The following is a 16211-nucleotide window of genomic DNA, read 5'->3' as shown; positions in this document are numbered from 1 at the left end:
TGGTAGTATATCAAGGAAAGGTGAACTCATTTGCGATTCCCTTATAGAGGAAAAGCCACGGAGCAAAAGAGTGATGTGTGGAGCCCGTTTGACACTTTGATAGCATACGTTGATTTTATTTGCTTGACACAGACCCGAACCCAAGTTCAGTACCCGGCAGAGTTCCAAAGATTTAGCTCCTCCTTTTGCAGTTTTCGGGTTTTACGGAGAGGAAGGTTTGCTTTCATGCGTGGCAGCACGAGTGTACCGTCATCACCACCAGGGTGCGCTCTAGTTCACAGTCTCTCGATGTCGCGGTATTTCTTGCGGAGCATGGAAACCTGGTCCCGGAAGAGGAGAGGGTCCAGTCTGGTCTGGGAGTGCAGGAGAGGCATGAAACCCAGCCAGCCAGCGAAGGTATTCATGCAGGTCTGGCGCTCGGCGAAGTGGTCTGGATCGGCCCACCGGGACGCCTTGGACCCCTGTGGGGCCGCACACAATCGGGAAGCGGGTGAAGGGGTAGGTCAGGTTCAGGTACCCGTTACAGATTAGTACAGGTAAGGTCTTTGGCTGCCTGTTCTGGTTCTTCCTCTAGTTTTTGTTTTTTTTCTCATCCAGTTCTGGTTTTGTAGTTAGAATTCTTTTTGTAGTTCCAAATTTATCTACCCATCCATTTATCTATCTATCTATCTATCTATCTATCTATCTATCTATACATCTATCTATACATCTATCTATACATCTATCTATCTATCTATACATCTATCTATACATCTATCTATACATCTATCTATACATCTATCTATCTATCTATACATCTATCTATACATCTATCTATACATCTATCTATACATCTATCTATACATCTATCTATCTATCTATACATCTATCTATACATCTATCTATACATCTATCTATACATCTATACATCTATACATCTATCTATACATCTATACATCTATACATCTATCTATACATCTATACATCTATACATCTATCTATACATCTATACATCTATATATCTATCTATACATCTATACATCTATCTATACATCTATCTATACATCTATACATCTATCTGTACATCTATACATCTATCTATACATCTATCTATCTTTCCTTCCCCTTTATGTATATTCTTTCTGTCCTTTTTGCTGTCTTTCTTCCTTTCCTTCCTTCCCCCATTTGTTTTCCTTTCTTTTTTTCTTTTCTTTTCTTTCCTTCTTTCTATCTATCTTTTTTCTTCCCTTCCCCTTTTATTTATTTTCTTTCTGTATTCCTTTTTTTCTGTTTTTCTTCCTTTCCTTTCTTCCCCCTTTTCTTTTTTCTTTAATTTCCTTCTTTCTATCTATATTTCTTCATTTCCTTCCTTTTCTTCTCTCTTTCTTTCTTTTCCCCTTTAATTTATTTTCTTTCTGTCTTTCTTCCTTTCCTTGCTTCCTCCTTTTCTTTCTTTCTTTCTTTCCCCCTTTAATTTATTTTCTTTCTGTCTTTCTTCCTTTCCTTGCTTCCCCCTTTTCTATCTTTCTTTCTTTCTTTTTCTTTCTTTCTTTCTTTCTTTCCTTGCTTCCCCCTTTTTTTCTTTCTTTCTTTCCCCCTTTAATTTATTTTCTTTCTGTCTTTCTTCCTTTCCTTGCAACCCCCTTTTCTTTTTTCTTTCTTTCTTTCTTTCTTTCTTTCTTTCTTTCTTTCTTTCTTTCTTTCTTTCTTTCTTTCTTTCTTTCTTTCCTTGCCTCCCCCTTTGTTTCTTTATTTCTTTCTTTCTTTCCCCCTTTAATTTATTTTCTTTCTGTCTTTCTTCCTTTCCTTGCTCCCCCCTTTTCTTTTTTCTTTCTTTCTTTCTTTCTTTCTTTCCTTGCTTCCCCCTTTGTTTCTTTATTTCTTTCTTTCTTTCCCCCTTTAATTTATTTTCTTTCTGTCTTTCTTCCTTTCCTTGCTCCCCCCTTTTCTTTCTTTCTTTCTTTCTTTCTTTCTTTCTTTCTTTCTTTCTTTCTTTCTTTCCTTGCTTCCCACTTTTTTTTTTCTTTCTTTCCCCCTTTAATTTATTTTCTTTCTGTCTTTCTTTCTTTCCTTGCTCCCCCCTTTTCTTTTTTCTTTCTTTCTTTCTTTCTTTCTTTCTTTCTTTCTTTCCCCCTTTAATTTGTCACGTGTATTTTGTTATGAGCATTTTGTTGTGTGTTTTGTATTTTTTGGGGGGATTTTGCCGAGGATTTGTTTTGTTTTTGTCGTGTATTTTGTCGATTGTATTGTTGTCTAATTTCAATCATTTTTTTCTCATGGATTATGCCATGTATTTTTTTGTCTATCTTTTTGTGTATTTTTGTTTTTTATTTTGAACTTTATTTTCGAACTTCGGTCCGTCTTTTTTCATTTATTTTGTCGTGTATTTTTCGTGCAATTGTTGTGTATATTTGGTCATGCATTTTTTTTTGTTCATCTTGTTTGTTCGTTCGTATAGTTTATCGTATATTTTGTCTTTTATTTTGTCGTGGTATATCACGTCCTGTATAATGTCCTTTTATTTTCTCAGGTATTTTATCGTTTATTTCGTTGTATATTTTGTCGTGTATTTTGTCCTGTACTTTGTTGTTTCATTTGTTGTGTATTTTGTCATGTAGTTTTGATCATTATTATTCAAATCCCTATTGGTTTTTTTTATAAACAAAGTTTTATTATTACCACCAGGAGGCACTAAATAACACGTAATGTCCCTTTAAGATGTTTATTTTCCTGCAAAAAAATGCAAAACACGTCACATCAAAGTTTGTAGCTTATTTTAAGCACTTGTTTTTAATCTTGGTAGAAAACATGTCTTCATGTCTATGGGCAAAATAATTTATAAACAGGGTTGGGTAGGGTTACTTCAACTGGATTACTTTCAATTACTTTTGGATTACTCCAATACCAAAGATGCTAATAAAAGACAAAAGTAGTAACGGAATACATGGAACGGCAAAAATGATGTTTGGATTGATTTTCATTTTGTTTCCGTCGCATTTGATGTTCGTTTTGCCGGAGATCAAAGAGATCAAAGCCAGGAGAGAAAGCTTACCACGTGTTGTGAGTCATCATTTTATTCATATTTAGTTTCTCTTGTGGGGCAGCACGGCGGCGCAGTGGTTAGCGCTTGTGCGGCACAGTTCATGTCATGGGAACCTGTCGTGGGTTCAAATCCAGCTCCATACTTCCTGTGCGGAGTTTGTATGTTCTCCCCGTGCTTGCGTGGGTTTCCTCCGGGCACTCCGGTTTCCTCCCACGTTCCAAAAACATGCATTTCAGGTGAATTGGCCGGTCCAAATTGTCCTTAGGTGTGAATGAGCGAATGAGTTGTCTGTCCCTGTGTGCCCTGCGATTGGCTGGCAACCAGTTCAGGGTGTCCCCTGCCCACTGCCCGGAGATGGCTGGGATGGGCTCCAGCCCCCCCCCCCGCGACCCTAATGAGGATAAGCGGTACGGCTGATGAGATGAGTTTCTTTTGTCTTTTATTAGCATATTTGGTATTGGAGTCATCCAAAAGTAATCGTCCAGAATTTACAACAGTTCTTTCTTTCACCACTAGGGGGCACTAAACAGTACACAATCTATCTTTAAATCCAAGATGATGAATGTGCATTGAAAATGGCGATCCCAAAATGAGGTACCTGGCTCATCATGGTCTCCTTGTACTGTTTCTTCTGCGTGACTTTGATTGGTGCTCGCTTGGTGACAGCCGAAACCAGGAAGTTCATCAGGATGTCCTCGCAGTTGGACATGCGGTCCACCAAGCCTAGCAGGTTGGCGGGGACCATGCTGCTAAACAGGTAGTGGTAGTACCTGCAGGGGGCGCCAATGCAACTAGTTGGTTTGCACACAACGGCTAATAAAATGGGGTTCATATAAGTGCGTTTTCAAAGATTTCAAAGTGCTCGAATTTCAAATGTTTGTTAAAGCTTGATATTGTTGCCGTGTTTCTTAACACATCTGTTTAAAAATGAAGCCGACACTGCTCTGACGGCCTCCGTTCAGCATTGCTTCTTCCTTCGTGATTAACGGCAGCCGGTTTTAGTTTGTATGGCATTTTCCTATGATGCGTCATCACCCTCTAGGGGCCACTATGAAATGTGCAAGGATTCTATATGAATATTGGACCATGCAAAAAAATGAAGGTAGAAAATGGGAAGAACTTCCTGCAACTGAAAATGCAAACTACATATTACTGTGATTTTTAGTGCCTCTTGTCTCTTGTCATGTCCTGCACGGTTGTCATGGCGCCCAGCTGGCCCCGCCCCTTGGAATCGGCAAAAGTTTTTGCAGTATATAGGGGGGACATTTGTCTCAAAAACCAATATTTTTGCGATTTAAGCAAAATCTAAACATGTTTTGACAAATACACACCCAAGATTTGTGGCTGTCCAGAATTACATGATTCACACAATTTTTTTTCTTTGTCTTTGAATCCTGAAAAAAGGAGCCATTCTTTGAACAGGCGTTAAGATATTATGGAGATGATAGTAGTAACTCTCTCTCTCTCTGTCTCTCTCTCTGTCTCTCTCACACTCTCTCTTTCTCTATCTCTCAATTTCTCTCTGACTCTTTCTCTTACTCTATCTCTCTCACTCTGTCTCTCACTCTCTCTCTCTCTCTCTTGATCGCTATAACTCAGGGGTGTCGAACTCATTTTAACTCAGGGGCCACACAATAGAACAAACATTCTCTCGGGGGCCGGACTAGTAGATAAGAGAGAAAGAAAAAGAGGGAGAAAGAAATAAGAAAAAGAGAGGGAGATAAAAAGAGAGAGGGTGGGACCAAAAAAGAGAGAAAGGGAGAAAGAAAAAAAAGAGAGAGAGAGAAAGAGAGAGAAGAGAGCAATAGAGAAAGAGAATGTGAGAAAAAAAGAGATATATGGAGAAAGAGTGACAGAGGGGGTTAGAAAGAGAGAGAGAGAAAGAAATCCAAAGATAAATAGAAAGAGAGAAAAGGAGAGAAGGGGAAAGCAAGAGAGAGACAGAGAGAGAAAAGGAAAAGAGGAAGACAGAGCAAAAGAAGGTAAAAAGAAAAAGAGAAGAGAGAGAGAGAGGGAGAGACAGACACAGAGAGAGAGGGAGAGAGACAGAGAGAGAGAGAGAGACAGAGAGAGAGAGACAGAGAGAAACAGAGAGACAGAGAGACAGACAAAGAGACAGAGAGAGAGACAGAGAGAGAGAGACAGAGAGAGAGAGAGAGAGAGAGAGACAGAGAGAAAGAGAGAGACAGAGAGAGAGAGAGAGAGACAAGTACAGTGTCTTTGTGAGAGGCACCGGGCTTTGGCAACATCAAGTCGGCATATTTCAACCTGGAGCTCGTTTTTCTCTTGGGCTTCTCTCATTCGATCTCTCTTTCTCTGCCTCTCTCTTGGTCTCTCTCTTTGTTCCATGGCTAAAAAGATCCAGGGTCTGCAACGGTGGCTTAGCAGAGTTGCTAGCCTAGCCCTTAGCAGTTACCCGGACCTGCAGCCAGGCTATTGCTGTCCCTTTCGACAACGCCTCAGTCGATTCCCAGACACGATAACAATCCACATAGCACCTGCTGGCATTTCTTTGCGCCCTTCGGACTTTTCCTAGATTGATTCATTTCTTTTTAATTTAAAGAAACGCTAGGAGCTAGTCTCAAAAGGATATACAGACTACAAGTTATTATTGCACCATCCCCTGATCTAAAACCTACATGAGGGCAAGGAAAAACTCAAGGAGAAAATTAAGAAACCTTGACTCTGGGTTATTTTACATTTGACAACGTTCAGAGCAGTGTTTAACCTATCACAGTTGTGCAGACAGTCCCTAATCAGTCCCTGCTGTCTGCAGAACACAATACGTTGATATCAATAACAATAAAGACAAGATCAATTCAATAAGAAATTTGCTAAGACGTGAGCCTTTAAAAACTGAAGCGGGAGGTCGCGAAGGATCTCTGTACCGTTTTTTCCGCACTATAAGGCGCACCTAAAATCTGTTTTAAAAAAAAAAAAAAGCTGACTATGCGCCTTATAATCCGGTGCGCCTTATATATGGATCAATATTGAGCCGCGACAGGTCTCGCAACTTACGGTAGGCAGCCACCGACTCCATTTTTCGCGTAGAAGAAGTGCGCTGTGCATGCTGGGAAATATTAAACAACGATTCTCTTTTATTTGTGCGTTTGTATAAAGACCCTGAAATGGCTCCTATTAAGAGACACGCTTACAACGCAGAGTTTAAACTCAAGGCGATCAGTCACGCAGTAGAACACGGGAATAGAGCAGCGAGAGAGTTTAACATTAATGAATCGATGGTGCGGCAGTGGAGGAAGCATAAGGGTGAGCTGTTTACGTTTTACATTTTACAGTTATTATGTTATTGCTTTATTGTTATTGTTTTGCACTCGCTATTGTTTTTGCACATTACGAGTGTCACTATATTGCGATTGCACTAACGTTTCATTTACCATAACAGTATCAGACGGGGGCAGCACGGCGGCGCAGTGGTTAGCGCGTGTGCGGCACAGTTCTAAGGTCTTGGGAACCTCCTGTGTGGGTTCAAATCCAGCTACCAGACTTACTGTGCGGAGTTTGTATGTTCTCCCAGTGGTTGCGTGGGTTTCCTCCCACATTTCAAAAAAACATGCATTTCAGGTGAATTGGCCAGTCCAAATTGTCCCTAGGTGTGAATGAGTGAGCGAGTCGTCTGTCCCCGTGTGCCCTGCGATTGGCTGGCAACCAGTTCAGGGTGTCCCCTGCCCACTGCCCGAAGATGGCTGGGATGGGATCTAGCACCCCCGCGACCCTACTGAGGATAAGCGGTGCAGCTAATGAGATGAGATGAGTATCAGACGTTTTTTTTGTGTGTTGACTAAATGGAGGAAAAGTAAAATGTTATGCTTTGTTGTTGTTCAAAGATGTTAAAGATGTGAATGAGCGAGCGAGTCGTCTGTCCTTGAGTGCCCTGCGATTGGCTGGCAACCAGTTCAGGGTGTCCCCTGCCCACTGCCCGATGATGGCTGGGATGGGCTCCAGCACCCCCGCGACCCTACTGAGGATAAGCGGTGTAGCTAATGAGATGAGTATCAGACGGTTTTTTGTGTGTTGACTAAATGGAGGAAAAGTAAAATGTTATGCTTTGCTGTTGTTCAAAGATGTTAAAGATGTGTCACGAAAATGCTTCACCTCAGAGAAAATAATAAAACGGCTGTTTATTCATTTTGGGAGTGAATGGAGTTGTGGAAAGCTTGTTTGTTATCTATTAATAACGTTTGACTGACCTATTTGACTGTTTTGTTGACATTCCCTTTAGCGCGGCACCATCTTATGGTTGCATAACGTAACTACAGCCTCTACTGTAGCGCCTTATAATGCGGTGCGCCTTATGTATGGAAAAAGTTTTAAAATATATCATTCATTGAAGGTGCGCCTTATAACACGGTGCGCCTTATAGTGCGGAAAATAGGGTGTATCAAAAACATCCCAACCTGTGGTAGAAGGCGGCCCCGGTGAGCACCATGGAGTAGTCGTTGGCCCATTTGGACGTGTAGCCCCAGCAGGATCGCGGGGTGTCCCAGTAGTGGCTCCGGGCGGGGTAACCCACGATACGCTCCGGAAAACTTTGCCACACAATGAATGCAAAATCCACCTGCAGAGGAAAAATTAGTACAAAAAAAAGGGGTGGGGGGTTATGTCCCAATTAGCGACACCGCTAACACAAATGTCGACTTTGATGAGCCTACCGGGAAAGCGAGTTGTTCGCTAATATGCTCACTGTGCACTCGTTTGACACCTTATGTACTGCCGGAGTATTTAATGAGGTCCGGTTGAGTACCGTTTACCAGGCCAACTGAACCGCATCCCACCCCCAAAAAACAGTTCTACCATGCAAACCTGCAAATAAAATGGGACACACGTAATAAGCAGGGTTGGGTAGGGTTACTTTAACTGGATTACTTTCAATGACTTTTGGATTACTTTATTTTCATTTTGTTTCTGTCGCATTTGATGTTCGTTTTGCCGGAGATCAAAGAGATCAAAGCCAGGAGAGAAAGCTTACCACGTGTTGTGAGTCATCATTTGATTCATATTTCGTTTCTTTTGTCTTTTATTAGCATATTTGGTATTGGAGTAATCCAAAAGTCATTGAAAGTAATCAAGTTAAGGTAACCCTACCCAACCCTGATGCAGGGAGTCTGCTCCGTTGGCGGCAACAGCCGCAGACCCTGATTGGTTGTTGTACTCTTTTTAAACCCCCGCCTTCCTGTCAACATTTGTCAGATCGTCTGCGAACGTTAGCTACACGCAAGGCAAGCTCTTTTGACTCCTGAATCTATCCTGCCCTGTTTTCCGTCTGATTTCCGTTGCCGACCTGTTTTCTGAACCCGTTTACGTTTTTGCTCCTCTGTAACGGCCAGGATTGGGTAGGGTTACTTTAACTTGATTACTTTCAATGACTTTTGGATTACTCCAATACCAAATATGCTAATAAAAGACAAAAGAAACGAAATATGAATAAAATGACTCCATTTTGTGCAGGCTTGGGGAGTAACGGAATACATAGAACGGCAAAAATGATGTCGGCAAGCTGTTTGGATTGATTTTCATTTTGTTTCCGTCGCATTTGATGTTCGTTTTGCCGGAGATCAAAGAGATCAAAGCCAGGAGAGAAAGCTTACCACGTGTTGTGAGTCATCATTTGATTCATATTTAGTTTCTTTTGTCTTTTATTAGCATATATGGTATTGGAGTCATCCAAAAGTAATTGAAAGTAATCCAGTTAAAGTAACCCTACCCAACCCTGGTAATAAGTAGTCCAGAGAGCCAAATATAGGGAATCGATAGGCTTTTTCACACTGGTTTCCTGGGAAATCGGCCATTTTCTCACCTTTGCCTTTTCACACAAAAATAACAAAACAGGTAATCGTCTCCCCAAAGGAAAGAAGGATGATACAAAACTCGGGAGATTCAATATCTTCAATTATACAATAGAGTCAAATCAAGTCAAATCGTGTTTATTTGTGACGCCCTTAATCACAAGGAGTCTCAAAGGGCTGCACAGACCACAGATTATTGCAAACCACAGACTATTATTACACCATCCCCTGATCTAAAACCTACACGAGGGCAAGGAAAAACACAAAAACCTCAACATGAGGAAAATGAAGGAACCTTGAGAAGGCACCGCACATGAGGTAATCCTCCACAAGGAGTCTCAAAGAGCGGCACAGACTATTGCTAACTACAGACTATTGTTACACCATCCCCTGATCTAAAACCTACACGAGGGCAAGGAAAAACTCAAAAACCTCAACATGAGGAAAATGAAGGAACCTTGAGAAGGCACCGCACATGAGGTAATCCTCCACAAGGAGTCTCAAAGAGCTGCACAGACCACACACTATTGCAAACTACTGACTATTGTTACACCATCCCCTGATCTAAAACCTACATGAGGGCAAGGAAAAACTCAAAAACCTCAACATGAGGAAAATGAAGGAACCTTGAGAAGGCACCGCACATGAGGTAATCCTCCACAAAGAGTCTCAAAAAGCTGCACAGACCACACACTACTGCAAACTACAGACTATTGTTACACCATCCCCTGATCTAAAACCTACACGAGGGCAAGGAAAAACTCAAAAACCTCAACATGAGGAAAATGAAGGAACCTTGAGAAGGCACCGCACATGAGGTAATCCTCCACAAGGAGTCTCAAAGAGCTGCACAGACCACACACTATTGCAAACTACTGACTATTGTTACACCATCCCCTGATCTAAAACCTACATGAGGGCAAGGAAAAACTCAAAAACCTCAACATGAGGAAAATGAAGGAACCTTGAGAAGGCACCGCACATGAGGTAATCCTCCACAAAGAGTCTCAAAAAGCTGCACAGACCACACACTACTGCAAACTACAGACTATTGTTACACCATCCCCTGATCTAAAACCTACACGAGGGCAAGGAAAAACTCAAAAACCTCAACATGAGGAAAATGAAGGAACCTTGAGAAGGCACCGCACATGAGGTAATCCTCCACAAGGAGTCTCAAAGAGCTGCACAGACCACACACTATTGCAAACTACTGACTATTGTTACACCATCCCCTGATCTAAAACCTACATGAGGGCAAGGAAAAACTCAAAAACCTCAACATGAGGAAAATGAAGGAACCTTGAGAAGGCACCGCACATGAGGTAATCCTCCACAAAGAGTCTCAAAAAGCTGCACAGACCACACACTATTGCAAACTACTGACTATTGTTACACCATCCCCTGATCTAAAACCTACACGAGGGCAAGGAAAAACTCAAAAACCTCAACATGAGGAAAATGAAGGAACCTTGAGAAGGCACCGCACATGAGGTAATCCTCCACAAGGAGTCTCAAAGAGCTGCACAGACCACACACACTATTGCAAACTACTGACTATTGTTACACCATCCCCTGATCTAAAACCTACACGAGGGCAAGGAAAAACTCAAAAACCTCAACATGAGGAAAATGAAGGAACCTTGAGAAGGCACCGCACATGAGGTAATCCTCCACGAGGAGTCTCAAAGAGCTGCACAGACCACACACTATTGCAAACTACTGACTATTGTTACACCATCCCCTGATCTAAAACCTACACGAGGGCAAGGAAAAACTCAAAAACCTCAACATGAGGAAAATGAAGGAACCTTGAGAAGGGACCGCACATGAGGTAATTCCCCCACAAGGAGTCTCAAAGAGCTGCACAGACCACACACTATTGCAAACTACTGACTATTATTACACCATCCCCTGATCTAAAACCAACATGAGGGCAAGGAAAAACTCAAAAACCTCAACATGAGGAAAATGAAGCAACCTTAAGAAGGCACCGCACATAAGGTAGTCCCCCTTCCATGATAACCAGGCTGCTATATCTATGAAGAAAATTGGTATTTGAACACCCTGCTATTTTCACCCAAATACATCATTAAAAAATCATGCATTGGGATTTCTGGATTTTTCTTTTTAGTTTATCTCTCTCACAGTGGACATGCACCCTACAATTTAAATTTCAGACCCCTCCATGATTTCTAAGTTGGAGAAATAGCAAAATAGCAGGGTGTTCAAATACTTATATTCTTCACTGTATATATAAATATATTCATTATAAAACATCATTAAAAATGTACGATTTTACAATTAACACTGTGTAATATTTGACCACTAGATGTTGCTGTATTGTGCAACCGAAAACGAGTGCTACAAAGAACAAGGAAGAATACAAACTACAAAGACTTAAAGCGACCTCATGAGTCAAGTTTATATAATAGTTAATGCATAGCTTGTTATTTTTATTTTTTAAATGAATGCAGTTTTTAACCACTAGGGGGTGCTAAATACTGTATTGTCTAATGCGAGAAAAAAACAGTGCAAGCAGCAAGATGACAGACAAACATGGCGGCGACGTATTCCTCTAAAAGAAATACACATTTTCTGAACTATAAATTTAGAATTTTATGTAAAAATTAACATAGTTTATATATTTTTGGCCTGGTATTTAAATCAATGTTTTTTTTGGTACCACTAGGGGGCACTAAATACTACACACTGTCCCTTTAAAGCAGGGCTCTCAAACTTGCAGCACCCTGGATGATTTTGAGGCCCCCGCCATAGTATGAAAGTAAAGGGACACTAGAAGTCGCTGTAGTCTATCGTGCCAGAGTAAACGAGTGCTAAAAGCACAACGGAAAAAGGAAAAATACGAAAAAATAAGAAAAAAGAAAAGAAATAAAGAAATAAGACAAAAAGTAAAAATCAGGAAAGAAAAAATAGTTATGAATTTGAATCTCCCACATTCCAAAGACATGCATTTCAGTTTAATTGGCCGCTCCAAATTGTCCCTAGGTGTGACTGAGCGAGTGAGAAGTCTGTCCCTGTGTGCCCTGCGATTGGCTGGCAACCAGTTCAGGGTGTCCCCTGCCCACTGCCCGATGATTGCTGGGATGGGCTCCAGCACCCCCGCGACCCTACTGAGGATAAGCGGTGTAGCCAATGAGATGAGATGAGACGAGAAAATAAAAAATAAAAACAAAAGAGAGAAAATTGTTTTTTTTTCCTTTTTTGGTCTTTTCGTCTTTAATTTATTTTGTCCTCCATTTTCCTTTCTTTGCTTTCTTTCCCCCTACTTTCCTTTTTTGTTCACGTTTTCCTTTTTTGCCTCTTTCTGTCTCCGTAGTTTGTAGTCTCATCTCATCTCATCAGCCGTACCGCTTATCCTCATCAGGGTTGCGGGGGGGCTGGAGCCCATCCCAGCCATCTCCGGGCAGTGGGCAGGGGACACCCTGAACTGGTTGCCAGCCAATCGCAGGGCACACGGGGACAGACAACTCATTCGCTCATCCACACCTAGGGACAATTTGGATCGGCCAATCCACCTGAAATGCATGTTTTTGGAATGTGGGAGGAAACCGGAGTGCCCGGAGGAAACCCACGCAAGCACGGGGAGAACATGCAAACTCCGCACAGGAAGTCTGGAGCTGGATTTGAACCCACGCAGGAGGTTCCCATGACATGAACTGTGCCGCACAAGCGTAGTTTGTAGTCTTCCTTTGATTTTGAGTTGCACTACACATTACAGCGACATCTAGTGGACAAATATAACACCCTGTCCCTTTAAGAACAGCAGGACCTTTCGGTATTAAACCAAAAAAAAGCAGACCAGAAAAGAACAGAAGAAAAGAATAGAAAAACTGCAACTTCCGAGGTGTTGATTGAGAAACCTGCGTGATGTGAAATCATTAAAAACATGCTGCAGTTTTAATCGTGTCACCGTCAGATAAAAACGTTTCCCATAATGCAATTTGGCAGGTGTGACTTCTCCTTGGAGGCGCGCTTCATCTGTCTGTCTCCATTAGCCCGAGTACTGAAGCGCGACACTCGCAAAAGCTCGCGGGGGGGGGCCCATCCCAGCCATCTCCGGGCAGTGGGCAGGGGACACCCTGAACTGGTTGCCAGCCAATCCCAGGGCACACAGGGACAGACAACTCGCTCGCTAGGGAGAATTTGGAACGGCCAATTCACCTGAAATGCATGTTTTTGGAATGTGGGAGGAAACCGGAGTGCCCGGAGGAAACCCACGCAAGCACGGGGAGAACATACAAACTCCGCACAAGAAGTCTGGAGCTGGATTTGAACCCACGACAGGTTCCCATGACATGAACTGTGCCGCACAAGCGCCAACCATTACGCCGCCGTTTAATCACCTCGGTTAATTAGTAATACAAAGCCGTTATCGCTTCAGATTTTTCAGTTCACAATATTGTAGATTATACAAAATACTGAAAATACTGCCATCCGCTTAAATATTTTTAGCAGTAAAAGCTTGGCCAAGTCTTCTTTTTGATGTCGTATCCGTTCATACTCTCTCTTCCTGCAGCAACGGAATTTCCCTAGCTAATTTGTGGTTTTCATTGTGCCGATCCAATGTGCTTTTCTGAAAGTTCAGATTAAAAAATCATTTATGCAATACAGTTTTTTTGTCACGCTGGGTACACGCATCACAGAACATGTAGCCTCCATTATCATCCTCCTCATAGCAGGAATATAATTGAGTCCATTTTGGCAGAAAAGTGCTTTTCTTGCTAGGAGTATTCTTTTGTTTATCTTTTGTCGAATCGTTCGCTTAAACACGCGTGTTTTCCTTGCCTCCATTTTTCTCCGCCATTTTTTCGTGCCGGAATTATTGCCGTTGTTATCACTTTCGGCATTATGTTTCGACTTATTACCGACACTGAAGGAATTACCAATTTTGTGTTGATTTTCACCTTAACTCGACGACACCCACCACAACAACGACGTCATCTCGAAGCAACAAGATCTCGTTGGCCGAGATCGGCCTGCAGACGAAAACTCGAACCGCGAGACCAAAACAACAATGGCGGATCTGCCTGATGAAAAGTTTGGAGTGCGGTAACTCTTTGTTAAAAAAAATAATAATAAGTAATCATTTTGTGTCCAAAAAGTTGGCGGCTTCATTTTTAAACAGATGTGTTAGGAAACATGGCAACAATATCAAGTTGCACGTTGATTCGACACTATGCGTCCCCAGCAAAAATGATGCGTCCAGGACGCAGGGACGCGGACAAACGAGAACACTGGTGTATGTGTATGTAGCCATGCTTTTCAGTATAAAAAATCATAGAAATTCAGCCAATCCCTGCAGATTTTTGACTCCGAAGTGACTCAAGTAGTCAGGAAACCAATGAGGTGCGATCTAATTTTTGTCTTCATTTCAGGTTGGTCTATTGCGGGGCTCACAAACCTATGGCTCGCGAGCCATACATGGCTCGGTGATAAAATAGGACTCGTGGAAAGTATATTTAACTGCTGCGTGCTAAACTGAAAGCCAACTTAATGCTAATGGATTTGGACCAGTATATTCATGGGATCCAACATGGCAGCGCGTGTGGACGTTGCGGCTAGTTGCTGTCCAGCTAACCTTCTAAAAAATGACTTGACACAGTGTTAGGTGGGGCGGCAGTGGCTCAGGAGGTAGAGCGCTCGTCTTGGGATCAAGAGGTCGCGGTTCAAATCCCGGCTCCTCCGTGTTACATGTCGAAGTGTCCTTGGGTAAGACACTGAACCTCTAATACCTCCAAAAAGCAGGTTAGCGCCTCACATGGCTACACGGCTGCTATTGGGAAATGTGATGCACAATGTTATATTATATCTTCATATGTTTATATTTCTATAGTAAACTCAATAAGTGTGTGGTTACGATTTCGAGTTGTTTTCAGAATGGGTTCTCAGGCACCAAAAATGTGCCTCTGATCATAAAGCTACAACTTGAAGGCCACAGGCAAGCTTCTCAGGCTGCTCCTATCTGTTATCAAACAATGAACTACTATGGTGTCCAAAACTCCCTTTGCGAACTCATTCCTTTCTTTGGGGCCTGCTAAGTTGTTAATCAAGATGGCCTTGCCTCCCACATTCCAAGTCTGCTCGAGAGCTACATTGCAGAGACGCATTGTGTTATAAAGTTTCACTATCCTTATTGCTCTTTTATTATACACAGCATTTGAATATATGATTACAGTCTAAACCACAGGTGTCAAACGGGCGGCCCGCGGGCCGGATCAGGCCCGCTAAGGGATTGAATCCGGCCCGCGAGACAACACTCAGAGAAGCGCAAGAGGAAAACAAGCTGCAGGTTGAAATATGTCCACTTGATGTTGCCAAAGCCAGGTGCCTCTCACAAAGACACTGTACTTGTATTTATTTATTTCTCTCTCTCTCTCTCTCTCTCTCTCTCTCTCTCTCTCTCTCTCTCTCTCTCTCTCTCTCTCTCTCTCTCTCTCTCTCTCTCTCTCTCTCTCTCTCTCTCTCTCTCTCTCTCTCTCTCTCTCTCTCTCTCTCTCTCTCTCTCTCTCTCTTCCACTCATTTTCTCCCACTCTGTCTCTGTCTCTTTCACTCTCTGTGTCTCTCTTTTTCTCTTCCTTTGTTGCTCTTTGTCTCTTTCTCTCTCTGTGTGTTTTAACCTCTTTTGCTCTAACTTCCTTTTTTTCCTTTTCTCTCTTTTCTCTTTCTCTCTTCATACCCTCTGCACTTTCTTTTCTCTTTTCTCTCCTTCTGTCTTTCTATTTCTCTTTGGATTTCTTTCTTCCTCTCCCTTTCTTTTCCCCCTCTCTCACGACTTTTTATCTTTTGATTCTCACGCTCTCTCCCTCTCTCTCTTTTTCTTTCCTTTTCCCTCTTTCTTTCTCTTATTTCTTTATCCCTCTTTTTCTTTCTCTTTAATCTGCTAGTCCGGCCCCTGACATAATTTTTGTTCTATCGTGTGGCCCCTGAGTTAAAATGAGTTTGACACCCCTGGTCTAAACCAATCAGAATGCCTCCTACGTTCACATGATTTGTTCTATCCTCCAATCAGAATCCTTGTACCAGAATAAGAAAGATGCTCACGTTTCAGTTTGTGGGACGTATTCTATAGTAATCTAAGAGTGCAGTCTCCTTGTGCTTTGTGCTCACTTTTCTTTAATGAATAGGTTTATTTGTCACGCAAAAAGAGTCTCTTAATTCAACCTAAAATCACTTTGAACCTGACACACAGTTTGAACTACAGTTCACAGTCAGGGCGTAAATCGCTAAATCATATCAAAACTCATTAAGTTCACTGTTGAGACACTTTATGATGAAAACCCACGGAACAAACCTTACCCCAAAGTAAACGCCTGAACCCTAAGCACTAGCGAAGCACCTCATGTCGTGTCCAGCATGGTCG

The 16211-nt window shown here is 42.0% G+C and overlaps 1 protein-coding gene across 1 annotated transcript in view; it reads right to left on the bottom strand.

Moving 5' to 3' along the window:
* The window catches only part of LOC148346226 (exostosin-1), a 190478-nt gene continuing 174267 nt past the window's right edge, over positions 1 to 16211 (bottom strand). The window contains exons 11-13 of the mRNA XM_088325091.1: positions 7438 to 7598; positions 3621 to 3792; positions 1 to 461 (exon numbers count right to left, since the gene is read on the bottom strand). Of these exons, the coding sequence (XP_088181217.1) occupies positions 276 to 461; positions 3621 to 3792; positions 7438 to 7598 (519 nt within the window). The 3' untranslated portion in view covers positions 1 to 275. The remainder of the gene's footprint in view (positions 462 to 3620; positions 3793 to 7437; positions 7599 to 16211) is intronic.

This window comes from Urocampus carinirostris, chromosome 20 (assembly GCF_059441175.1).
Source record: "Urocampus carinirostris isolate Australia breed hairy pipefish chromosome 20, RoL_Ucar_1.0, whole genome shotgun sequence".
Taxonomy (NCBI): domain Eukaryota; kingdom Metazoa; phylum Chordata; class Actinopteri; order Syngnathiformes; family Syngnathidae; genus Urocampus; species Urocampus carinirostris.
The sequence above is the reverse complement of the archived record's forward strand: the minus strand, read 5'-3'. Positions and strand labels throughout refer to the sequence as shown.